This window comes from Castor canadensis, chromosome 7 (assembly GCF_047511655.1).
Source record: "Castor canadensis chromosome 7, mCasCan1.hap1v2, whole genome shotgun sequence".
Lineage (NCBI taxonomy): Eukaryota > Metazoa > Chordata > Mammalia > Rodentia > Castoridae > Castor > Castor canadensis.
In genome coordinates this window covers 32,227,216-32,254,523 of record NC_133392.1, presented here as the reverse complement: position 1 = coordinate 32,254,523, position 27,308 = coordinate 32,227,216, and the positions used below count along the sequence as shown (strand labels likewise).

The 27,308-nt window shown below is 35.1% G+C and overlaps 1 protein-coding gene across 8 annotated transcripts in view; it reads left to right on the top strand.

Moving 5' to 3' along the window:
* Lcor (ligand dependent nuclear receptor corepressor) overlaps positions 1-27,308 on the top strand; it is a 126,483-nt gene that overhangs the window by 49,391 nt on the left and 49,784 nt on the right. For 4 of the 8 annotated variants that reach the window (XM_074078622.1, XM_074078615.1, XM_074078617.1 and 1 more), the window contains 3 exons: positions 628-693; positions 1,231-1,306; positions 24,752-24,865. In XM_074078622.1, coding sequence (XP_073934723.1) covers positions 24,815-24,865 — 51 coding nt within the window. In that variant the 5' untranslated portion in view covers positions 628-693; positions 1,231-1,306; positions 24,752-24,814. The remainder of the gene's footprint in view (positions 1-627; positions 694-1,230; positions 1,307-24,751; positions 24,866-27,308) is intronic. The other 4 variants (XM_074078616.1, XM_074078619.1, XM_074078620.1 and 1 more) reach the window with 3 other exon arrangements.

The following is a 27,308-nucleotide window of genomic DNA, read 5'->3' as shown; positions in this document are numbered from 1 at the left end:
TCTTGAAGATACTCTTCAGGAAACTTTTAACTTAAAAAGTGTATGCACCTTAAATACCCGAATGAAGTTCTACTCCCAATTGAATGCCTTATCAGAGGTACTGCTAGCTTATTTTCTTCTTTTCCTTGTGTCTTGGCTGGTCTCCCACTCTATTCTACTTTGCTGGCTTAAAAAAAAAGGAAAAAGTGAAAAAGTGTACTCTTAATAGGTATTAAAAATACTGTTTAGATTACTCTAGAAAATTATGGAAATCGTGAAGAAATTTAACTCTTCCTTGGGACAGGTGCCTTTTAAAAAGGAATTTGAAAGTTTATGTAAAAGTTTTGTAGAACATTAAGAGAACTGGTGAATTTCCATCCCTTCATTGATTTTTGTCTTGTTCTTGAATGTGCTTTGAATTTGTGTTGAGTGTTAATCATTAACAAAAATGCAAGTGCGGGGTTTAGATTTGTGAGTGACAGTCTTCCTCTCACACCTTCAGTAGTAATAGTCATCAGTAGCAACCGGGGATCCTTAACAACTGGATGAAAACACTATCATTTTCATACAACTGATTAATACCACTTCAGTGAATATTATTGTGATAATTGAATTTCTTTTCTTTCCTTTTTTTTTATGTTCTTTTAGGTTTTGAAAGTATTCTTGAAGGGCTGTTTGGACCTGCATTATTAAAAGATCTCAGTTTACTTAAAGGTATTCAGGATATTTTTGGTATTCTACAATCTTCTTGGTGGCTGATGTCTTGGTGACTTAAGCCACTATCTCTTTTTTATTCACAGTTTCATGAAAATTAAGGCTATATCCTTTTTTTGTGTTAATGACGCTAATGCATACATACATACATGCATACACATATATAATATATAGCATATATTAACTAGAAAGCAATTGGGAATTGAGGGAAGAATTTTGAGCTAAGAAATTTTTATTTCTTTTTAAGCTAAGAATTTTAAGACACAGGGGTGTGCAAGGTGTAGAGGTAGAGTGCTTATGTAGCATACACGAGGCCCTGGTTTCTATCCCCAGGAACCTCCTTCAACGCCCCCCAACCCACCCTGCCCTGCCGTTTTGTTATGTTTTGTTTGGCTTTACCACTGTAGCTGTGATTAAAAAACACACACTTTAATATGTGTGAGACTCTGGGTTTAATCTCAAGAACCACAAGATTTCTGATTTGCTTCCTGAAAAAAATTGTTTTATGAGTATTAATTCATTTTTCTTATTTTGCAGAGTGTAAACCTGAAAACATTTCTGATTGGACTTTTGATGAAAACTGTTCTGTTGCTTGAGAAGAGATAAAGTAAAGGTAACTAAGAAACTTGTGAAACTTTTGTCTAGTGTGGTATTCTAGTTTCCCTTTTTAAAATTTTAATCACTTTGTTGGTGGATTTGTAGGAAAAGGAAGTATGATTCCGTATTTATAAAGGGTTTATAGTTTAAACTGTTTCCATGTAGTTTTATGATTTGCTGTGGTTTATGCTTGAAAATGTTTTTTCATAATATCTGGACACAAATGCTGTTTATATTCAGTTGTAAAAATTAGCTGAATTTTTGGGTTTCTGTTTAATTTCTTTGTGTTAAACATAAGCAGAGGTAGAAGGGAGGGGGCGGGGGGAAAGGGAGAGAAATGACCCAAGCATTGTATGCACATATGAATAAAAGAAAAAAAAAAACTTAAGCAGAATTTTGACCTGGAAACATTTCCATTATTGAAAACTATTAATAATGGGTTACTGTCATATTTCTTTTCATGGTACCTGTGTTCATTGTTGTAAAGCAACAGAAACATTTTAATTTCTTCTATACATTTGAACTTCAAATCCTTAACAAGCTTCTGTTGGTTCCTCCCTCTAATGGATTATTCTTTTTTCGTTTCCACAGTGATGGCTGTAGTTCACACTCCTAGCATTGTTTCTGGACTACTGAAATAACATGATTGGTCTCTCTCAATTTTCCTTAGGCTTTTAATTTCCTTTTCTACATGGACACCCCTGAAATAGTGTTGAAAACCCTATACTTAATCTTCAGTGAATTTTTCATTGTCTTCAGAAGCCTAACTCTTGGTGCCTCAGTACCCTCCACAGTTCAGTCTTCCTCTCTCCTCTTCTTGGGGTTTTGAACTCAGAGCTACACACTTCTAGATTGGAGCTCTACTACTTGAGCCATACCCTCAAGCCCTTTTTTTTGCTTTAAGTTGTTTTTCATACAGGGCACCGTCCTTGGACTGTGATCCTTCTATTTATGTATTCCTTGTAGCTGATTCACTGCCCTGACCTCCATCCACTTTTTTTTAAATGATCATTATTATTCTGTGCAGTTTCCTTACAACTATACTATAAATCTGAGTAGTTTAATCTAATCATTTATACTAAACTATGTTCTTTTACTAGTCTTTGGATCACACCCTTATTTACCTGTTCTCAGTAGCTTTAAAATCCCTTACTTTTACTCTTTACCCCATCTCTTCCTATAAATGGTGCACCTATGTACTTATTTCTGTTCTACCTTTCACATGTCTGTTAATATTATTTATTTATATCATTTATTAGTCAATTAATATTCTGCCTTATTTTGTTCCCCCTTTTCTGGAAATGTGTTCAGAAAATGTGTTGAATTTTGTGTTCCTGACATCTTCAGCTACTGAAGATTGAAGCATGCCTGATGATTCTTTGTCCCCCTGCATGTAGCCACTGTGTGATTGTTTACAGTTGTTGGAAAATTGCTTTACAACCTTAAATCCACCATGTAGCCAATTTATGAGCTGCTTTTTGCAACACTGGGGCTTGAACTCAGCCTACACACTGAGCCACTCCACCAGCCCTTTTTTGTGATGGTTTTTTTTAAGATAGGGTTTTGCAAATTATTTGCTCGGTAATTGCAATCTTCCTGATCTCTGCCTCCTGAGTAGCTAGGATTTCAGGTGTGAGCCACAGGTGCCTGCCTCAACTTTTTAATATTCTTTTGCGGCATCTTTTATGTGTATGCATGTATGTGTATGTTGGCAGATTGTAGTTATTTATTTAGCAGCAAGTCATTTAATGGAGGCTGTAGTAAAAGAAAGAACAATTGTCTTTTTTTTCAGTTAGGATTGGAATACAACCATAGTATGCTTGATAATCGAGTATAATATATTTTTGTAATGTGATTGAGAATTTTCTGTTGATTTTGAAGGTAACTGTTGCATAAATATTTTAAGAGCGAATACCGAGAAAGTTACAAAACAATATAGCTTTTAAAATAGCTGGTTTTACTCTGGAGTTCTATAGTTTTTAGTTGCCTTTCTAACCAGGAAGAATATTTCCATTTGGCAGCTCAGTTCTGGAAAGCTGTTTTTCTTCATTAGACACTATTGTCTTTGTCTTTTGCATTTTTTATTTTCAGAGATGCCATATATCTGTTACAGAAAACAAAAAATGAAAGAGCCTAGATAATGTAAATTTCCAGGTATACATCTTTTGTTGGGATAAAGTGATTGTGTACTTGAACTTTTTGCAGACATTTGGAGCATCTCATCTGAGAAGGATTGGAATCTAGAAATTAAGTATCTCTATTAAGTTGATGCTTAAACTTGAAAAAAGATTAGGCAGTATTTGGGCAGTATGGTAATACTCAAGGCAACAGTGTATTGAGAGTGATACAAGAATCTTGAGTTTGAGGTTGGCATGATAGAATAGGTTATGTTTGGAAAAGCAGAAAAAATGGTTGATATTTGAGAAAGAAATGGACATTAATGCATATTTTTTAGTTAACTGAATTTTCACTGCTGCTGAGGCTGTTAGAATGGATAAAAGTAAGTACATTATTTATATTTGCTTTAAAAAATTATGAAGGTGAAAAATGAAAAGTAAACATTTCTTTAGGGAACAAGCACAGAGAGTCACCTAGAGTTTACAGTAGTTCCTCTTTCCTTTGTGGATACATTCTAACATCCCCAGAAGATACCTCGAAATCACTGATACATATCAAACCCTATATAAACACTATGCTTTTCCTATGTATACATGCCTATAATAAGTTTATAAATTAGGCACAGTTAAGAGATTAATTATAGTTATCAGAACATATTTTCTATTCATGCCTTCTACTCACAAATCTTGACTAAGCACTTACGCACTGTGGTTATAACTTTTTTAGTTTGATGTGCGACAGCAAAACTAGCACCAATTTCTTGTTCTTTACACTTTCACAGAAGATTTGTTTTTACCATAGATCTTAGCAATCTCAGCATGTAATTTGTTTTTCTTAATAAGTCATGAACTTACTAAGTTCACCTTTTGACTTAAAAAGAAGCACTTTATGGCTTTTCTTTGATATACTGGAATTGCCAGCATCACTAAAATTGTGATTTGGGGCCACCATTGAGTTAAAAAAAAGTGTAGTTGAACACAAGCACTATAATACCGTGACAATTCATCTGCCAAATAAGATGGCTACCAAGTTGACTAATAGGCAGATAGTGTCTACAGTGCGAATATGCTAGACAAAAGGATAATTCACATGCCAGGTAGACAACATGAGATTTCACAAGACTAGTCGTATAATACTGTACAATTTTTAATGTTATAAACTGTTTATTTCTGGAAATTTGTATTTTAATTTTTTTGGGCTCCAGTTAGCCATGGATAACTGAAATTGGAAAATAAAACTACTGCTAAAGGAGAACGCTATAGTAAAAACAATTGTCAAGCCATACAGTATCCTACAGAGGTTAGAAAATATAACTTACAGGTAAAAGCCATTTTTTGTCATCTAGTTTGTGCAAATTTTATGTGTTACCATTTAATCTTCAGAACAGCCATATAAAGTTTGGTTAATGGTATTCAGTTTTATAAATGAACAAATGGAAAATGTCAGAGAAATTAAGTTATGATCAAAGTCACATAATGGGGATTTTATCTGTTTTTAACATTCATGCAGCTTGATAGTAATGGTTGGAACAGGAACATGGGAAAAGTAAAGCAAGAATTAAGTAGGAGTTGAGGTTATTTAGTTGAAAAGGGAGAAATTAAGGGTAAGTAAGTCTCATCGTATTTGAAATGACCAATTTTAGCTGTGTTCGGAATCTATTACTGTATTTAACTCTCTGGCTTACTTGCTTGTATCTTTCCTTTCCTTTACTGTTTATTGGCAAAAATGTAAGCATATTTAATTGTTTATTTAATTTTATTTAATTTAATAAGTAACTAAGAAGGAGCCAGGAGGCTTCATATACTTAGAAGTTTACATAATATTAATGGCAATTTTGAGTGTTTATTTGTACCAAGTATATATTTGCAGTCATCTGTATAACCTACTCATCAGTCTTTTTAAGTTTTTCTTAAACTCCTTTTAAAAGTAATTTTAGAAGCTGGTTGACTGTAGTCCATACCTGTAATCATAGCTACTTGAAAAGCTGCGATTGAGAGGAACACAGTTCCAGGCCATCCAGGGCAACAAAGTTTGCAAGATCCCACCCCAACAGAAAAAAGCTGGGTGTGTGGCCTGCCTGCCTACTACTCTCAGCTGTGGTGGGAAGTGTAGAATAGGAAGATTGCAATCCAGGCTGGCCTGGGCTAAAAGTGAGACCCAGTCTCCAAAATAACCAGAACAAAAAGACCTAGAGGCATGGCTCAAACAGGAGAGTTCCTGCTTCACAATTACAAAGCCCTAACTTCGAACCCTCATGCCACCCTCTTCCCCCCAAAGAATTAGCTTTAAGTCAGCTGTAGTGGTACACCTTTGGAATCCCACACTCAGGAGGTGGAAGTGGAAGGATCACAAGTTTTGAGGCCAGCCTGTGCTGTTTTTAAAGAAAAAACCAAAAGTATAAAAACCAGGAAGTTAGCATTGTGCAGTACTATTATTTATTCTGCAAACTTTAAGATTCCAGCAGTTATCCTAGTTATGTCCTTTTTCTGGTCCAGGAGCCAATCTCGGATCACACTTTATATATATTGTCGTGACTCCTTTAGCTTGGTGTAGTCCTCAGTATTTCTTCACCTTTCATAATGTTGACACTTGTAAAGAATACTGGTGAGTTGATTTGTAGAATTTCCCTTAATTTAAGTTTGTCTGGTAATTCCTCATGATTGAATATAGGCTATGAATTTTTTGGTAGGAATTCCGTAGAACTGATGTATCATCCTTAGTGCAGCATCTCAGCAAGCACGTTACTTTTTTTTTTTTTTTTTTTTGATCATTTAGCTAAGGTGGTTATCTGTCAGGTTTTTTCCTCTAAGGTTTCCATTTCCCCCCTTATTACTTAATTGTTATCTTACAGAGAAGTACTGTGAAAGTTTTTAAATACTCTTTTTCTCAGCATATTGGTTTATCACATACAAATTTTATCATCCATTGATAAATGTCTAATACAAGCATTGCTATGATTTTGGTGAAATAATATTCTGCCATTATTTCTTCTACTTTCATTTGTTGGAACTCTTTTTGTAGAACTTTTCCTCTCCCTGGAGAGAGAGAGAGAGAGAGAGAGAGAGAGAGAGAGAGAGAGAGAGAGACACACACACACACACACACACACACACTTTTGAAATAGGAACTCATGGATTCCTGTTTCATTCTGTAGATTATAATTCAATAGTCCTTGTGAACTTTGTAGTTTACATTTTCCAAGGCCATTAAGAACCCTTTCAAGTGTGTCCATACTTATTTCTATCATTTTCTTTTAAGCACTTTTTAACTTTTTGACACCTTATGCATTTCCTGTCCCAGCCCTGGATTTCCTCAAAGAAACTTAGTTTCTTTAAATCGGAAAAGTGTATAAGAATGCAAGGTCTTGGCACTAGGCATACTCATTAGAACTAGGGGTGTCATTGCTTCTATTCATTGCTCAGTTGTCCAAGCTAGGAAATATGTAGATTTACTAAAAGACACATCGCTGTTATTTTCTATATCTAACTATTAAAAACCATTTCATGAGACTTCCTGATTTGATTACACATTGTGTTGATAGTATGAAGAGCTAATACAGTAGTAAAAGATATAAGAAGAATGCAAAACTACTTTTAGTACTTAATGTTTTTAAAAATGAATTAGTTCCAACCAAAGACTGTTCTTGTGTATGGCTGAAATAGGGAGGAGATAGCTGTTGCAGAGTATAGATAGTATGGACGATTCACTAAGGATGATGGGAGAGTAAGATGTTAAACCAAAATATAAAATTAGTTTATGCCTTATAATTTTATTATAAAACTCTAGTAAGTTTAGTATTTGTTAGGTGAATATTTTAAGAAGCTAGGACTTGAGTTACATTTTGCATAGTCTCTGGATAAGAGAGAAGCACATTTTGGGTGGAACAGAGCATTTAGTTTTGGAAGTAATCAGCGATGTCGTTGGTGCCAGATTACCAGTATCTTTTGTTGTTCAGCCAACCCAGGAATCATGTAGCTAGGTCTTTTTTGTGTTTATCATTACTCCATTATGTTCTGTTTATAGGGAACATTTCTGATTCTGATTGATGAGTTTGCATTAATTAAAAGCTGAGGTATACCTTTTAGTACCTTGAATGTTTATACTAAGAGCAGATGCTTAAGTCTAGTTGTTATTTTTCTCATTGTATCCTACAACATACATTTATATTGAATATAATAGTTTTGGCATATTAAACCCTGCTTGCCTAGCACTCTTAAGGACCTAAGTTCAGTCCCCAGCAGCACCAAAAATCAAACAATCAAACAAAAAACCTCCCAGATAGCTCAAGTTAGTACATGATTTATTAGTTGCTCAGGTAATTGTATGTATCTAAATTGTAAGATCTTTAGTGGAGATTATCCAGGAAGATTAAGGAAAACTACTTGATGGTAAATTAGTGCTCAGTCCAAGGTCCTTAAAATACCACAGAAGGTGTTCCCATCTTTAAATTGGTGGATTTGTAGGCAGAACAAGCAGGGCAGAGAAACAGTAATTGATGATTTACTCTACTCAACTTTATATTATCAGAGATAATCAATTGACTATATATTTAGCAAAGTTTATTAAAAATGTCTGATTCTGTGGTTATCCAGAATGGATACAGAAGTAAAAGACCTGATCCCCCTTCTTGCTTATGGAATATTGAGGAGACCATAGATGGTTAAAGCAATTAAAACTTTAAAATAGGGAGATTCAAATCATACATACTGTGCACTCAGGACCAGAGCTGTTACATAACTTGAAAACATTGAAAAAATGTCTTCCCTTCATTCTTAACATACAATATTTTAAAAGTTAAAGTATATAAGAAAATACAAGTACTTTAGCGGTTGAGGAATGCAGAAGATGATACTGGAATTAATTAAGGAAATGGAACTGAACTTGCATCTTAAAAGGAGATCTGTATTTTAGAGTAGTTGATTTGGTAATTGTTTTTAGGATGTAGTAGAGAGGTATATATATAGTGAGAAAAATCATAGGAAACTCTTGTGACCTAGAAAATGATCCTGAACTAGTGTCAGGACGTGAAGAAGCATAAGGAAGAGATGTAAACAGAGAATCTGGAATAAATAAGTATTTAGTGAATATATAAATAAGGGAGAGAGAACTGGTACTTTATCCTGACTTCAGGCTTCCAAGCCCAGATGATGACTCATGAGAAAGATGCAGTAGCCAATTTTATGGGAAGAATAAATGAAGCCACCTCAAAGCAGTTAGTAGTGCAAGTGAATATTTAGTTGGAAGTGTCCGTTAGACTGTTAGAAAGTTAGGGTTTTGTAAATGTGATTAACGAGATAATCAAGATGTGCTGAAGACCTTCATTTTGGAAGAAGTTGGAGAGGAAAAAAATAAAACTCTTAAAAGGAGGGAATGAGCTGCACAGTAGCTCAAGTGGTAGAGTGCCTGGCAAGTGTGAAGCTCTCAGTTCAACCTAGTATGGGGAGGGGGCAGTCCAAAAGGAGGGAATGCCTGAAGGAAACAAGGTCGTAAGAGAACCAACAAGAAATTAGTTACTGAACAGTAATGGGAGATTACTATTGAAATTAGGATGCAGCCATTGTAATTGTTGCAGTAACAAATGGCAGCAATTAAACCAGTCAGGGATGCCTGAGAATCCTGACGACTGACTTGTTCACAGTGAGGACAATGAATAGCAAGAAACCCTCCAATGTGAAGGTGATGTTTAAACAAATAATAAGTGGAATAGACTATAGTAACTGTATTCTCATGTTTGGATTGCTGCTCAGTGTTACCTAGCTATTTGTATCAACAACAGAAAAAAATTTCAAGAAATGTAATGATTACATCATTAAAATAATAAAAATATTAAGGTCTAGATATTAAATAAAATCTTATTTTTGTCAGTGCCATATTTTTGTCAATGTAAAAAAATGAGGCAGTTGTTAGACATTAAGGTACCTTTCAATTCTAAAATTCTATGATTATCTGAGATAGCTTTTGATATCTTGCTTGAGATTCTTGTAATAATTGCTATGAATGGGCTTAGAATTCTAGTTACATAAAATTTGGGCCAGAAAGAATTATTATATTGCACTTGACTCTTTCATTGACTATCTGGAATTGAGTCAGTCTTTCTTCCTGCCTGAGAGTGTGCATCTCACCTTTTTTCTTTTCCTTTCTCATGGACTGGTATTTCCACTATAGGTTGTCTTTCCCTTTGTTTTTTTCCCCCCTCTAAGTTATAAAAGTTTGTGTTTTGCTTCTCTTCTCTCATCCCCTGTTCTTGTATTAGGTTACTGTCACAAAATTTTTTGCATTTTCATCATAGATCGTGCCTTTTTACTTAATTTTTAAATTGCAGCAAAGTATGCATAACATAAATTGACTATATTATTAAACATTTTTAAATGTACAGTTTGTCAGTGTAAAGCATATGCACCACTATATAAACACAGCAGAACTCTAGAACTCTTTTCATTATGCAAAATTAAAATTCCCTAAACATTAGAGGAGTTGGAGATGTAGCTCAGTGGTATAGTCCTTGCCTACCCTGTACAAGGCCCTAGGTTTGATCAGAATAGTGTACATAAGTGCTAGGGAGTTTAGAAAAAACTTCGAAATGCTGTTGCCTCAAATGTGAAGTTCAATATCCTTATGTTTATAATGATCCTTGGCATCTAGGGATATCCAGTCATTAGAGCAGACAGGACTTTCAGAAAGCCTTTTGATGGACTGGGTTGTGAATAAAAATTGGGCTAGTGTAGAGTTTGAATTTCCAACAATTAGAAACATAAAAGAAAGCCTTGCTATTTACTATAGTGGTGGCATCCACTTATCTTTTAATATTTTTAAATAGCTTGTACGTGTATGGTGGAAGAAAATTATCATTTGTAAATGCTGTTTATGGAAACTGACTCATAACAAGTGTAGTAATAATAATACTTATTTGCTTCTTACCTTTAGGTTTAATTTCCATAAATGGTAATAACAATTAGATATGCTAATAAGAATCATTCTTGGTTGGCTTGTTGTATATTCTGAATGCTACACTTAACTGTTGCTGTGTGTGTTTAGCCTTCATTTCTTCTTGTTTTCCTGTTCATTAACTTGATAGTCTGCTTAGCAAAATTGAACGTAACTTTGACATACAGCAAAAATTGGATTAAGCACAATTTATACTTTATTTATAAAAAGAGCAATAATTTAAGTGAAGTAAGATTTTCTGTTAGATAATTGACCTTAAAGTGTGTGGCCATTTAAAATGGTGAAGCTGTTTTCTCTAAGACTTGCTGGCATTTAAAATAATAAGATGTAGGAAAATGGCATTTAAATCAATGAGTTGCATCTTGTCAGATCTTTTTAACTCATTGCTTGAAATTTCAGTAAGTCACCAGTAGCAGACATGGCTATAAGCTCATGACTTAGGAAGGCTTTTTTAACATAATTATTATAAAACTTGTATGTGTACAAATTCTTTTAATTCCTAGATTTTTCTATACCTAATTCTATGAATACAACATAATACTGTTTAAATCTGGATAATCTAGGTACAGAGTAGGCATTTAGATCTGAGTGGCTTTCAAATACCATCCTTTAAGTTTTGTATTATACTTCAAAAATCCAGGCCATCTTACCCTTCCTAGGTGAAAGTTCATTCTGTCTTCCATTTCCTTTCCTTACATTCCCTGAAAGAGAGAACAAGCAACTATACTCAGATCACCTCCAACATTACCACCCCATACCATCTAAGTCATATTTGGACAAGTGTTAGATCTACAAAGGACACTAAGAAGTGTTTTAACTTTATTAATGGTGTATTGCCCTGAAGACTAACTTCCACGCTGGCAGAGTTTTGTCGCTTTGTTTATTCAGTGATGCCTTTGCTATTTCAGGAGGCAGTGGTACTTTATTACAAATAAATATAGATCCTAGAGAAATTTAATGATTTCACCAGGTTAGCAAACTATGGTCTACCATTAAATCTAGCCCACAGGCTGGTTTTGAAATACCCTCAAGTTAAATGGTTGTTTTTAAAAGAGAAAATATGAGAGAGAATGAGAATGCAATAGAGGCTGTGTGTGGCCTACAAAATCTAAAATATTTACTGTTTGGCTCGACAGAACATTTCTTTCTCTCAGTGATATATTTAGAATCTAGTAATTTTTAATACCCTAAAACTATTTTTAATGTTTTTAAAAATTTGAGGTAGTATTTACATGTAATAAAATTCATCGCATGAGTAGAATTTGATGGACTTTGGTAATCATAGACAGCTGTACAACCACTAGCATAGTAGAAGATAAAGGACAGTTCCCTTTCCCTAAAAAGAGCTTCTTTTCTGCCCCTTTGTAGTAAATCCTTTTCCCAAATCCTAGACCCAGGCAATCACAATAGTTTTACCTTTACTAGAATTACATGTAATATTATAATATGTAGTCTTTTATGCTTGACTTATTTCACCTAACGTAAGTTTTTAAGATCCTTACTACTCACTTTGTGTGTGATCTTTCCTTTTTGTTGTTTAAATAGTTCTCCTTAGCATAGATATGCCATGATTTGTTTATCCATTTGCTTTTTCATGAACTTTTGAATTGTTTCTAGATGTTGACCATTATGACTTATTCACATATATAATGTAATATTTGTTTGACTCTCTTGACCATTTACAAAAAAATAAGTTGTAATTGTTCTATGTATATTCTTCATAAAACCTTCCGTAAGATAGCATTGTACAGATATTTTTTTCCTAGGCTATAGCTTGTCCTTTTTTTTGTTTTTTTTTTTCCATTGTTTTTTGTTTTTTATTTATTTTTTTTTTCATTTTTCTTTTATTATTCATATGTGCATACAAGGATTGGTTCATTTCTCCCCACTGCCCCCACCCCCTCCCTTACCACCCACTCCGCCCCCTCAATACCCAGCAGAAACTATTTTGCCCTTATTTCTAATTTTGTTGTAGAGAGAGTATCAGCAATAATAGGAAGGAACAAGGGTTTTTGCTGGTTGAGATAAGGATAGCTATACAGGGCATTGACTCACATTGATTTCCTGTGCGTGGGTGTTACCTTCTAGGTTAATTCTTTTTGATCTAACCTTTTCTCTAGTACCTGTTCCCCTTTTCCTATTGGCCTCAGTTGATTTAAGGTATCTGCTTTAGTTTCTCTGCGTTAAGGGCAACAAATGCTAGCTAGTTTTTTAGGTGTCTTACCTATCCTCACCCCTCCCTTGTGTGCTCTCGCTTTTATCATGTGCTCATAGTCCAATCCCCTTGTTGTGTTTGCCCTTGATCTAATGTCCACATATGAGGGAGAACATACGATTTTTGGTTTTTTGAGCCAGGCTAACCTCACTCAGGATGATGTTCTCCAATTCCATCCATTTACCAGTGAATGATAACATTTTGTTCTTCTTCATGGCTGCATAAAATTCCATTGTGTATAGATACCACATTTTCTTAATCCATTCGTCAGTGGTGGGACATCTTGGCTGTTTCCATAACTTGGCTGTTGTGAATAGTGCCGCAATAAACATGGATGTGCAGGTGCCTCTGGAGTAACAGTCTTTTGGGTATATCCCCAAGAGTGGTATTGCTGGATCAAATGGTAGATCGATGTCCAGCTTTTTAAGTAGCCTCCAAATTTTTTTCCAGAGTGGTTGTACTAGTTTACATTCCCACCAACAGTGTAAGAGGGTTCCTTTTTCCCCGCATCCTCGCCAACACCTGTTGTTGGTGGTGTTGCTGATGATGGCTATTCTAACAGGGGTGAGGTGAAATCTTAGCGTTGTTTTAATTTGCATTTCCTTTATTGCTAGAGATGGTGAGCATTTTTTCATGTGTTTTCTGGCCATTTGAATTTCTTCTTTTGAGAAAGTTCTGTTTAGTTCACATGCCCATTTCTTTATTGGTTCATTAGTTTTGGGAGAATTTAGTTTTTTAAGTTCCCTGTATATTTTGGTTATCAGTCCTTTGTCTGATGTATAGTTGGCAAATATTTTCTCCCACTCTGTGGGTGTTCTCTTCAGTTTAGAGACCATTTCTTTTGATGAACAGAAGCTTTTTAGTTTTATGAGGTCCCATTTATCTATGCTATCTCTTAGTTGCTGTGCTGCTGGGGTTTCATTGAGAAAGTTCTTACCTATACCTACTAACTCCAGAGTATTTCCTACTCTTTCTTGTATCAACTTAAGAGTTTGGGGTCTGATATTAAGATCCTTGATCCATTTTGAGTTAATCTTGGTATAGGGTGATATACATGGATCTAGTTTCAGTTTTTTGCAGACTGCTAACCAGTTTTCCCAGCAGTTTTTGTTGAAGAGGCTGCTATTTCTCCATCATATATTGTTAGCTCCTTTGTCAAAGATAAGTTGCTTATAGTTGTGTGGCTTCATATCTGGGTCCTCTATTCTGTTCCACTGGTCTTCATGTCTGTTTTTGTGCCAGTACCATGCTGTTTTTATTGTTATTGCTTTGTAATATAGTTTGAAGTCAGGTATTGTGATACCTCCTGCATTGTTCTTTTGACTGAGTATTGCCTTGGCTATTCGTGGCCTCTTGTGTTTCCATATAAATTACACAGTAGATTTTTCAATCTCTTTAATGAATGTCATTGGAATTTTGATGGGAATTGCATTAAACATGTAGATTACTTTGGGGAGTATCGACATTTTTACTATGTTGATTCTACCAATCCATGAGCATGGGAGATCTCTCCACTTTCTATAGTCTTCCTCAATCTCTTTCTTCAGAAGTGTATAGTTTTCCTTGTAGAGGTCTTTCACATCTTTTGTTAGGTTTACACCTAGGTATTTGATTTTTTTTGAGGCTATTGTAAATGGAATTGTTTTCATATATTCTTTTTCAGTTTGTTCATTATTAGTGTATAGAAATGCTAATGATTTTTCTATGTGGATTTTATATCCTGCTACCTTGCTATAGCTATTGATGATGTCTAGAAGCTTCTGAGTAGAGTTTTTTGGGTCTTTAAGGTATAGGATCATGTCGTCTGCAAATAGGGATATTTTGACAGTTTCTTTACCTATTTGTATTCCTTTTATTCCTTCTTCTTGCCTAATTGCTCTGGCTAGGAATTCCAGTACTATGTTGAATAGGAGTGGAGATAGTGGGCATCCTTGTCTGGTTCCTGATTTTAGAGGGAATGGTTTTAATTTTTCTCCGTTAAGTATAATGCTGGCTGTAGGTTTGTCATATATAGCTTTTATAATGTTGAGGAACTTTCCTTCTATTCCTAGTTTTCTTAGAGCTTTTATCATGAAATGATGTTGGATCTTATCAAAGGCTTTTTCTGCATCTATTGAGATGATCAAGTGGTTTTTGTCTTTGCTTCTGTTAATGTGGTTTATTACGTTTATTGATTTTCGTATGTTGAACCACCCCTGCATCCCTGGGATGAAGCCTACTTGGTCGTGGTGAATAATCTTTTTGATGTGTTGTTGAATTCGGTTTGCCATTATTTTGTTGAGGATTTTTGCATCAATGTTCATTAAGGAGATTGGCCTATAGTTCTCCTTTTTGGAGGTGTCTTTGCCTGGTTTTGGGATAAGTGTAATACTGGCTTCATAAAATGTGTTTGGCAGTTTTCCTTCCCTTTCTATTTCATGGAACAGTTTAAGGAGGGTTGGTATCAGTTCTTCTTTAAAGGTCTGATAGAATTCAGCAGAGAATCCATCAGGTCCTGGACTTTTCTTTTTGGGGAGACTCTTGATTGCTGCTTCAATTTCATTTTGTGTTATAGGTCTATTCAGGTGATTAATTTCCTCTTGGTTCAGTTTTGGATGATCATATGTATCTAGAAATCTGTCCATTTCTTTTAGATTTTCAAATTTATTTGAATATAGGTTCTCAAAGTAGTCTCTGATGATTTCCTGGACTTCCATGGTGTTTGTTGTTATCTCCCCTTTTGCATTCCTAATTCTACTAATTTGGGTTTTTTCTCTCCTCATTTTAGTCAGGTTTGCCAGGGGTCTATCGATCTTGTTTATTTTTTCAAAGAACCAACTTTTTGTTTCATTAATTCTTTGTATGGTTTTTTTGGTTTCTATTTCGTTGATTTCAGCTCTTATTTTTATTATTTCTCTCCTTCTATTTGTTTTGGGATTTGCTTGTTCTTGTTTTTCTAGGAGTTTGAGATGTATCATTAGGTCATTGATTTGGGATCTTTCAATCTTTTTAATATATGCGCTCATGGCTATAAACTTTCCTCTCAAGACTGCCTTAGCTGTGTCCCATAGGTTCCGGTAGGTTGTGTTTTCATTTTCATTGACTTCCAGGAACTTTTAAATTTCCTCTTTTATTGCATGGATGATCCACTCTTCATTAAGTAATGAGTTATTTAGTTTCCAGCTGTTTGCATGTTTTTTGTTTTTACTTTTGTTGTTGAGTTCTACTTTTACTGCATTGTGGTCAGATAGTATGCACGGTATTATTTCTATTTTCTTGTATTTGCTGAGACTTGCTTTGTGCCCTAGGATATGATCTATTTTGGAGAAGGTTCCATGGGCTGCTGAGAAGAATGTATATTGTGTAGAGGTTGGATGAAATGTTCTGTAGACATCTACTAGGTCCATTTGATCTATTGCATATTTTAGATCTTGGATTTCTTTATTGAGTTTTTGTTTGGATGACCTATCTATTGATGATAATGGAGTGTTAAAGTCTCCCACAACCACTGTGTTGGCATTTATATATGCTTTTAGGTCTTTCAGGGTTTGTTTGATGAAATTGGGTGCGTTGACATTGGGTGCGTACAGATTGATGATTATTATTTCCTTTTGGTCTATTTCCCCTTTTATTAGTATGGAATGTCCTTCTTTATCTCGTTTGATCAATGTAGGTTTGAAGTCTACTTTGTCAGAGATAAGTATTGCTACTCCTGCTTGTTTTCGGGGGCCATTGGCTTGGTAAATCTTGTTCCAGCCTTTCATCCTAAGCATATGCTTATTTCTGTCGGTGAGATGAGTCTCCTGTAAGCAACAAATTGTTGGATCTTCTTTTTTAATCCATTTTGTCAAACGGTGTCTTTTGATGGGTGAATTAAGTCCATTAACATTAAGTGTTAGTACTGATAGGTATGTGGTGATTCCTGCCATTTAGTTGTCTTAGTTATTTGAAGGTTTGATTGTGTGTACCTAACTTGATGTTATTCTCTACTGTCTTGCTTTTTCTTATCCTGTGGTTTGGTGCTGCCTACCTTTTCATGGTTAAGTTGGGTGTCACTTTCTGTGTGCAGGATCCCTTGCAGAATCTTTTGTAATGGTGGCTTTGTGGTCACATATTGTTTTAGTTTCTGCTTATCATGGAAGACTTTTATTGCTCCATCTATTTTGAATGATAGCTTTGCTGGTTAGAGTATCCTGGGGTTGAAGTTATTTTCATTCAGTGCCCGGAAGATCTCACCCCACGCTCTTCTTGCTTTTAATGTTTCTGTTGAGAAGTCTGCTGTGATTTTGATGGGTTTACCTTTGTACGTTACTTGTTTTTTCTCTCTTACAGCCTCCAATATTCTTTCCTTAGTTTCTGAACTTGTTGTTTTAATGATGATATGTCGTGGGGTAGTTCTATTTTGATCTGGTCTGTTTGGTGTCCTGGAGGCCTCTTGCATCTGTATGGGAATATCTTTCTCTAGATTTGGGAAAATTTCCGTTATTGTTTTGTTGAATACATTACGCATTCCATTCGCTTGCACCTCTTCTCCTTCTTCGATGCCCATGATTCTCAAGTTTGGTCTTTTGATGGAGTCAGTGAGTTCTTGCATTTTCTTTTCACAGGTCTTGAGTTGTTTAATTAATAGTTCTTCGGTTTTTCCTTTAATTACCATTTCATCTTCAAGTTCTGAGATTCTGTCTTCTGTTTGTTCTATTCTGCTGGATTGGCCTTCCATTTTGTTTTGCAGTTCTGTTTTGTTCTTTTTTCTGAGGTTTTCCATATCCTGGCAGTTTTCTTCTTTATTGTTGTCTGTTTTTGTCCTGAGTTCATTTATCCATTTATTCATTGTGTTCTCTCTTTCACTTTGGTGTTTATACAGTGCTTCTATGGTTTCCTTTATTTCTTCTTTTGCTTTTTCAAATTCTCTATTTTTGTTGTCTTGGAATTTCTTGAGTGTCTCCTGTACATTTTGGTTGACCCTATCCAGTATCATCTCTATAAAATTCTCATTGAGTACTTGTAGTATGTCTTCTTTTAAATTATTCTTGTGGGCTTCATTGGGTCCTTTGGCATAGTTTATCTTCATTTTGTTGGAGTCTGGATCTGAGTTTCTGTTCTCTTCATTCCCCTCTGGTTCCTGTACTAATTTTTTGCTGTGGGGAAACTGGTTTCCTTGTTTTTTCTGTCTTCCCGTCATTGTCCTTGGTTTTGTTACTGTCCCTGTACTGTGTGTAATTAAGTATTTTCTAGCTTGTAATAATAACAATGGTAATATTTAGAATGGAAGAGTGAGCTGAGATGGAAAGCAAGAAGTTAAAGAAAAGGGGAAAACAAATATACAGACAAGAGGGAGAAAGCAGAACAAGGTATCAGATAAGAGAGTTTCAAAGGTATAAACAGGGAGTGTTAGTGTACTAACCGACAGTAAGCTGGTCCACGTCTTCCCACGCCATATGGGCGCAGGCCACTGGCGGCCCCGGGGGCCCTCCTCGTTTCTCCGTTTAACGTGAAGTGGATTCTCTGCACCAGCTCTAGCCGCCATCTTGGAATCTCCTCCTCTATAGCTTGTCCTTTTAACTGTATATTTTGAAAACAATTTTTTTCTCTTATGCTTTCTATGGGGGGGGCAGTTGTAGCTTAGTGGGAGAACACTTGGCTTATATGTGTGAGGTCTTGGCTTTAATCCCCAGTACTGGGGATAAAATGATATTTTAATCCAATGTGAAGTACCTAGATCTCATTTTACTTTTAGAAATTTAACTGTTAAATTTTGATCTCTGATACATTTCTAGTTAATTTTTGTGTATGGTATGAGATACGAGTTGAAGTTTTATATTCATTAGGGATATCCAGTTCTATCACCATTCATTTAAAAGAATTTCTTTTCCTACACTGAGTTATTTTGGTATCTTTGTTAAGTGAATTGAGCATATAAAAGTGAGTATATTTCTGGACTCTTATATCATCAAACTCTTATATCTGTCTTTGTATCACCAGTAATACTACAGTGTCTTACTATATCTTTATATCTGGAGTCTAGTAGCATGAGTTTTCAAACATCATCTTTTTTAAATTTGTGTTAGTAGTCTGGGTCCTTAACCTTTCTGTCTAATTTTTAAAATCAACTTTGTCAATTCTTCAGAAAGTCTTTTCGGAGTTAAGATAGTATTGAAAGTATAGATCACATCATAGTGAATTGCCCCCTAACGGCACTCTTCCAATTTATGATCATGGTTTATCTCACTTTTACTTTTGTGTTCTTTAGTTTTCCTCAGTAGTGTTTTATAGCATATCCCTTCAACCTGAAAAACTTCCTTTAGCATTTCTAGTAGTGCAAAAAGAAAGGGCTAGTTACAATTGTAGAGAAAACCATCAATACTCCGTTTTGCCATTATGGTTTGAATGTGTCCCTTCCAAAATTCAAGTGTTACCAGTATATGAGGATGTAGAAGAGATTATGCCATGATTGTGCTGTTTGCTTATTAACATTATTAGGGCCCTTATAAAAGAGACTTTGATTCATTCAGTGTTTGACTTATTTACATGCTGTCCTCTGCCATGTGAGGTTGCAGCAAGGAGGCCTTGAGTAGACATTGAATGCCAGTGCCTTGATCTTAGACTTGCAGCTTCCAGAACACTGAGATAATGTTCTTTGTAAATTATGCAGTCTCCAGTTTTTGTTATGGCAGTACCAAACTGACTAAGACACACTTTATTTAAAAATATCTTTTGGAGATTTTTGTCATTTTTCCAAAACAGTAGTAAAAGGTAACATTAGATGACAAAAGGGCATATTTTAAGTTTTTAATATAGAACTTTAATTCTTTTCTATTAGAAGAGATCTTATCCCATTCAGTATTGTATCTTCTGCTGTTGTTGATGAATGGTTGGACCACAAAGATTGGCAGCCACTATTACTCTTTCTGCCCTTGCTTCTGCCTGCTATCCCCACCCCTCCCTTAAAATACTGTAAAATTGTTACAAATATGTGAGATTCCCTCAGAACATAGTAACTGAAGGTAGTTGGCCTACACTTTCCCTTGGAAATTGCATGCAGAATTAAATCTAAATAGCTCTCTCTTACCTCTCTCTGTCTCTCAAAAATGTATTATGTACATGTGAACTATATGAATATATTATAGAATTTTAATTGAGACCCATTAAAGTCCAGTTTAATAAATGTAAAAGTTATAGAACAAGAAGACAATATTTTGATATTTTAAAGCTGTTACTTATTCTAGAATTTCTAGGCATAATGATGCTATTCTGATAAAAAGCGTATCTTCTTTAGGGAACGGGTGAAGGTTGAGGGGAGCAGAATTCACTAAGTGATTTCAAATATATTAAAAGAATAAAGCTAGAATGGCCAGGACATTTTAAAAACTATAAACAATGAGTAGTGGGGATTTGTCTCCCATGTGCTAAGAATTATTAGAAATACATAGTTCTTTCAGCCAGGAGTAATGGCTCATGCCTGCAACCCCAGCTACTTAGGTGGCTGCTTAGGAGGATAGTGTTTTGAGGTCAGTCTGGGCCAAAAGCAGGATCCCATCTCAACAAACAGTTTTAGCTTTTGTCACAAGGATCAATGAAAATCCTGTCCTTTCTGGAATCCCAGAGTGGGAGAGGTACAGGCAGTATGCAGTGGGAAAGAGTAAAGACAAAAAGGCTTAAAGGCAGCAGCGAGGAACAAAATGGAGTTAGGCCAGTACCCAGTGCCCTCCTTCAAAAGAAAAATTTTTCTCCAATAAAATCCTGTGTTTGCAAGAATGGATTTAAAACACTGCTACCGGAAGTATAAATTTTGTGTAACTTTTTGTTGGAAAAAAGTTAGGGACTATTTTTCAGGAAAAAAATGTTTCTTTTGATCTGTGCTTTTTCTTCTGATAATTTAGCCTAAGGAAATAATGGGAATCTGAAATAAATTCATTAAAACACAATTTATAGTAGACCCCCCCAAAGCAAAACCTGGCTTGAGTTCAGATTATGGTTAGATTTTGGTACATTCAGTAAAATAGGTGCTTTTGAAGAATTTAAAAATGAAAATGTTCCTGATACTGAGAAATGGATAAAAATCTATAGCATAAATCTGGTTTAATTTTTTTGAATTAATATATTTACATATATATTTTTAAAGGCTTAAGGGAAATGCATTACATTATTAGCAGTTTTTATTTGGAATTGTTTAGACTACAGGTTTTTACTCTTTCTTGGAAGCTTTCCATAGAAGGTAACTGTTCTCAAGGTTTTCTAATACATGTGAAAAATGAGCATTATTTATAAAAGCACAAAGTTCCGCTGCTTCCAGGTATGGTGGTACACATCTGTAATCCCAGCACTCAGGAGATTGAGCCAGGAGGATTGCCAATTCAAGACCACCCTAGGCTACATAGCAAGATCTTGACTTTAAAATATTTGAGCTACTTTGAAATTGAGTTGGTTTCAATTTAAAGATGGGAAGACTCTTATCTGAATAGATTAAAAGACAACAAAAGTATACCTAGATTTTTCAGTCACTTTAAACAATTTACAACTTTAGTTTCTTTTAAGTTTGCAGTTTTACAGCTTTTTTCTCCTTGGCGTGTTTTCTTAGGGAGAAAGAATTATGTCACCTTCCTAAATTTCACAGCTTTGCAAGATTTAATTCTAAATATGACAACTCCTACCTATTGTAGAAAAAAAATTAAGTGATTTTGAAGATTAACCTAGATCAGGGATGGAAGCATGGCTCAGGCTGCTTGAGTGCCTACCTAACAAGCACAAAGCTCTGAGTTCAAACCATAATACCACCTTAAAAAAAAAAAGAGATCTAGATTAAAACATTAAAAATAAGATGGTAATTGATTTAGTAATCTTTGGTTTCCTAGGTGAAAAAAAATATATATTGTTTTTGTGTTGTGGAATTTAAGTCAGAAATAAATAGCATAGAGAATGCAGGCAACCCTTTAGGTTAATGTTGCTATCTCTGTAACTAAGGAACAAAAACTATAATCCCTTTTGCCTTTGCCCCTCTCCCATTTCTTTTCAGTAGTTTGTTAAGGAGAGAGCTTTAGAAAAACATGACTGTTACTTACCCTAGAAATACAGAATCAAATCTGTAGGGTTGATACATACATATGCTGTGTGTGTATAATCTATATGCTTTTAAATTCTCAGAATTTGGTTATTTAAAATTTATTAGCATACATTAATAGTAGTACAAGGTATCTTCATTGTGATAATTCCATAAATCTATACAGTATACTTTGAACAAGTTTACTTCCTCTGTATCTTATTGTTGTTGTACTGGGTTTGAACTTAGGGCTTTGCACTTGCTTGGGCAGGCACTCTACCACTTGGACCACAATCCTCCTGTTTTACACTTTGCATTGTTGCTGGGATGGCAGACTGAAACCACCATGCCTAGCTTTCTTCCATTGGGATGGGGTCTCACAAACTTTTTTGACTGATCTGGCCTGCAACCATAGTCCTAGGATTACAGATGTGAGCCTCTGATGCCTGAATTCTCAGCAGATTTAGATATGACACAATCACCTCTGGGTACAAACTAAAGATAAGTAGTTCTGCATCCTAAAGGAAGCAACTCCTAGGAAATTCCAGTTCAGATCTGACTTTGTTCATGTTTAGTTTTAAGCTGATGGTTTCTTTAATAATTCAGGAGGTAAAATGCAAAAAGAACAATGACTTTCGAGTTACAGAATAGTATGTCACATGTTTTTGTTACTCTTTGCCACACCATACATAACCCACCCATTTGGAATTCAGATATGGAGGAGAGATGGCACTCTTTGTTTGTTTTTTTTTTTTTTTAAACTTATCTCCTGGCATTGGCTATAGATCATATAAAGTTTTTGTTCTTAATTAATTAATTTTACTTTCGTATATGTTTGTACAGTATGGAATATAAGCCTTATTTTACTGACACAGCATTAGTATAAATTTTTAACTGCATACAGGTGCAGTTGATAAAAGTATATGCTTATGTGTGGTTTTTGAAAATAATGTGGTTAGTGAAAATAATTTTAAAACAACCATATAAAGTCTGGAAATAATTATCTTAAGGGCATATAATAAATTGATTAGCTATATACTGAATTTCAGTATTAATAACAAGAGTCTGTGGTGTCTGGGCCATGTGATCCTTTCTGACCCACTTCCTCAGCTCAGCTTGAAGGAAGTTTACTTTGAGCAGAAGGGGCAGGTCGTAGGTATCCCATGCAAGCCCTCTTACATTTTGCTGCAGATGCTTTCTTCCAGACATGTGGTTAAGAGACTGTATCTCTTCCCTCAGTTAATAGAAATTTATTCTGTTTATTCTTCCCTCAGTGGAAATTTATTCTAGGCATAGCAGACTGAGAATACTGGGCTGGATAATTCCAGTCCTTCTCATTCCCAGGGCAGAGGTTCCATGCTAAGAGGGACAATTTAATATGAATGCAGACTTTCCCATCCTTATCCAGTACTCTGCTCATAGAGCATAGATGTCATTCTGAGAGACTAGAAATGGTCTTGAACTAGGAACTGTCCAGCACTATTTCCTAAGTAGTGACTCAGGTTCTTGAACCAAGAACTCTACTGCTCTCCCTAGGAGAACTATTTAGGACATAACTTGGAAAGCTCATGCCTAAATGTGTTGTTAAAAACAATGTCTTTGTGCTGAATACTTAGGAGGAAGCTCCATGTTAGTAGCAACAAGAGAAATGACAGAACTATTAAAAGTTTGAAAGATCTAGAAAAAACCTTCCTGGAATTAGAGCAAGATTCCAATATTGGTAACAGCTTACCCAAATAAAGGGACCCCTTCTTTTAATGGATCAGACAGAGCAATGCCTTGGATGTGGCATAAACTGTAGAACAGTCAGTTAGTATTTAGTGGAGGCTAACAGGTGGTTTTGTGACACCATTATACATAAATCTGCTCAAGTTTAAAGGAGGAGTAGAGAAAGAGACTGTCCAGACTTAATAGGGAGACTGTGCATGGTCAAGACAGCACCCTCCAAGAATTGATATTAAGAGCTACTTACTAGCCGATTGTGATGGAAAATGCTTGTAGTTCCAGCACTGAGGCAGCCAGGGCAGGATCCTGAATAGCCAGTTTGAGGCCACCCTGGACTACATAGTGAAACCCTCTCAAAAACAAAAAAAAAAAGCTACATTCATTGAGCTGGGCATGGTGATATTTATCCCAGCACGCCAGATACTGAGGTAGGAGAATTGCAAGTTCTAGACGAACCTGAGCTATACAATAAGACCTTGTATCAAAAATCAATATAAAAAGGCTATATATTTCTGGGGAAAATAAATGTCCATGAAGTAGAGATAAAGAAGCATATTTCCTAATGCTAAAAGAGCCAATCCATCAGGAAGACATGATCATTTATGTACCTAACAGTACCCCTGCCCCTAAATGCATGAAACAAAATCTGACAGAATTGAAGGGGTGAAGGAATTCAATACTAATAGGTAGACATTCCAGTACCCTACTTCCTGTGAGATGGGGGGTAGAACATCTAGACAGAATATCATCAAAGATATGGAAGACTTTACTGAGCATGGTTGTACATGTATCTATTCCCAGTACTCAGGAGGTAGAAGATTGCAAGTTCAAGACAAGTGGGGCTACATAACAAGACTTTGTCTTAAAATAAAAGATGAAAACTGAATAATATATGAATCAACTAGTCTCAACAAACACAAGGATGTCACAACAAAGCAAAAATACTTATTACTAATTACATGTGAATCATCCTCCAGGATAGGTCATATCCTATGCCATAGGCAGTTTTTTCCAAGTGCTTCCCATGTGTTAGGCAAGCACTGTATCACGGAAGGCTATGTCCTCAGCCAACATAAAACAATAAATTTTATTAAAAGATTATAGTCATACAAGTATGTTTTCCTATCACAACAGAATTAAATTTCAAATCAGTAACAGGAAATGTAAGGTATTTTACAAATGTGTGGGAGTTAGATGGAGGAAATTAGTTTAAACCCCAGTATGACACTTCCCCTTACCCCAAAAAACAATGTGGTAGCAAAACATGAGTCATAGATCTAAAAATTTTTTAAAAACTGTAAAACTCTAAATGATTTTTAAGATAGCCAGAGTTTTTAGACACCAAAAACATGAGTAGCAGATAAATTCAAGACTTTCTTGTTACTACTGCATAAACAATCTGCTTATAAAAAAACAAAACAAAACTTTCTTGTTGCTTACAGTGCCATCCATGAAATGAGAAAACTCACAGAGTGGGAGAAAATTTTCAAATCATATACCCAATAATGAACGTGTACCAGATATATCAAGAATTCTTACAACTTAATAATAAAAAGGTAAATAGCCCAATTCAGAAGTTAGCAAAGGATCTTAATGGACATTTCTCCAGAGAAGGTGTTCAAGTAGCCAATAAGCACAGGAGAAGAAGGTTAACATCGTTAGCCATTAGGAAAGCACAAACCTAAACCACAAGATACTAGGACGGATGGAATAAAAAATGTAAGCATTCATGAGTATGTGGAGAAATTGGAAATTTAGTACATTGCTTGTTGTGACATAAAGCAGTGCAGCTGCTTAGGAAAATGTTTTGACACCTCAAAATGTTAAACATAGTTAACATACAATCTGAGAAGTTCCATTCTTAGCATATATCCAAGAAGATTAAAATATACATCTGCATAAAAACAATATAATTCATGTAATAGTCCAAAAAGTGGGAATAGCCCAAGTATTCATAATCTGATGATTGGATAAGTGTGTTATATCACACATAATGGGAATGTTTATTTGGCAATAAAAGGAAGTACTGGTACATGCTGTAATGTGGATAAACTTTGAAATCATTATTATAGGTGGAAAAAATACCAGAAAAACGTGTATGATTACATTCAGATGAACTATCCTCTGTAGGCATATATAGACAAAAAGTAGTATAATGATTATTTCAAGTTGGATCCAACAAGACAAATGGAGATTGAGTATTAATCTTTTTTGGCTATGAAAATGTTCTCAAATTAGGCTGGGCATGGTGGTATAAGCCTGTAATCTCAGGTATTTGGGAAGCCCAGGCAAAAGCATGAAACCCTATCAAAACCAAACTAAAACATGAAGGGCTGGGGTTGTGACTCAAGTGGTAGAGTACTTGCCTTTCAAATATGAGGTCTGAGTTCAATTATCAGGATTCCTCCCTCCCCCCCAAAAAATGTCTAAAATTAGCCCAGGTACAGTGGCTGTTGCCTATAATCCTAGCTACTCAGGAGGGTGGAATCAGGAGGATTGTGATTTGAAGGCAGCCTGTGCAAAAAGTTATCTAGACCCCAGCTCACTCAATGAACAGAAAAGTTCAGTGTTAATAGTATTTTCCTGTCATCCCAGCTAATAGGAGAATCACATTCCATGCCAACCTGGGCATAAACATGAGACCCATCATCAAAAATACCCAAAGCAAAAAGGGCCGGAGGCATGGCTGAAGTGGTAGAGCACCTGCCTAACAAAGCATGAGGCTCTTTTTTGAGACCCTAGTATTGCTGCTGCCATCCCAAAGGATTTAAAATTAGATTGTTGTGGTAGTAAATAAATCCATTGCATTTCGTTTAAAAGCAAAACAAATACGTATGACTATGATCAGTGTGAACCAAGTAAAAAGAGATCTGTACATTTCAGAATTCAGGTTATTACCATTGATAATTGTTTGATTCAAGGAAGCATTTAGCACTTGCCTTGTCAGTGCTTGGGTAGTTGGTCAGTTGTGTTGATTTAGATTATAAGCTATCCCAAATAAGGCATTAAACAAAATTCTATGTAGATAACTTGTTCAGTAACTGATTTGAACAGATCAAATGTACAGTTTAAGGAATGAAATAAAGTACAGTTTATGCCATATAATGTCTGCTTTTTCAAAATCACTAAAGAATGAAATAGTCCTAAAGTATAATACAGTAGAGCATTTTATTTGATTCTTTTAATTGATGTTGCTTCCTGATACTTGTAGATGTTAAATCTGTGTCAAAGTGACATTGTTTATGATTCTTTTTAAAATTGTTTTAATAATTTCTTTAGCTTATAGACAAGAATGTTGGCTGATAATAATAATAAAGGTTCTCAATTCTTCAAAAAATATTTTAACAAATTACATAAATTTACTCTCAAATAAATATTAAAGGATAATTGTTTTACTTTGAGTATGCGAGTTAAACTGTAACACATATTTGATTATATATTTGTGCTGTGTGGCAAAACTCAGGTAGTGGGGGAAATCATAAGAAGTGGTACCAAGTAACAGTGTATTTTAAATCTTTGAGGAAATTTTTGGATTATAATATGCTTTTGATTCTTGCATAATTTTTTTCCATTGTGCCAAAGTATGTCCTCTGTTCTTATTTAGAGCCCTTTTAAGTATTCCATGATGAAAGTGAATGTGTGAATTTATACATTGTAGTGATTTGAGGTAAATTCAATGCACTGGGACATAAAGAACATTTAAAACATGTTCTTTCTTTCCACTGCTGTTTTCTATTATAGTCTCCTGTTTACTTAATAGATGAAGGACTGGAAGTAAAGCATTGTCAACTTAGTCCAGTGCACTAGAAGTCTGGGAGTGGGCATTGGGAGTCTCTGGAATTAGTGTAGGTACAACATTTTGTAACTTTCTCAATCAGAAACTTTTGGTCCAGGTTTTTATATTCCAAATATGTTTCAAGCACATATATAATGTAGCAAAAGGTACTGATACACATTTAGAACGTGCAATACATGTTATTTCCTAGTGCTGGTTTTCTG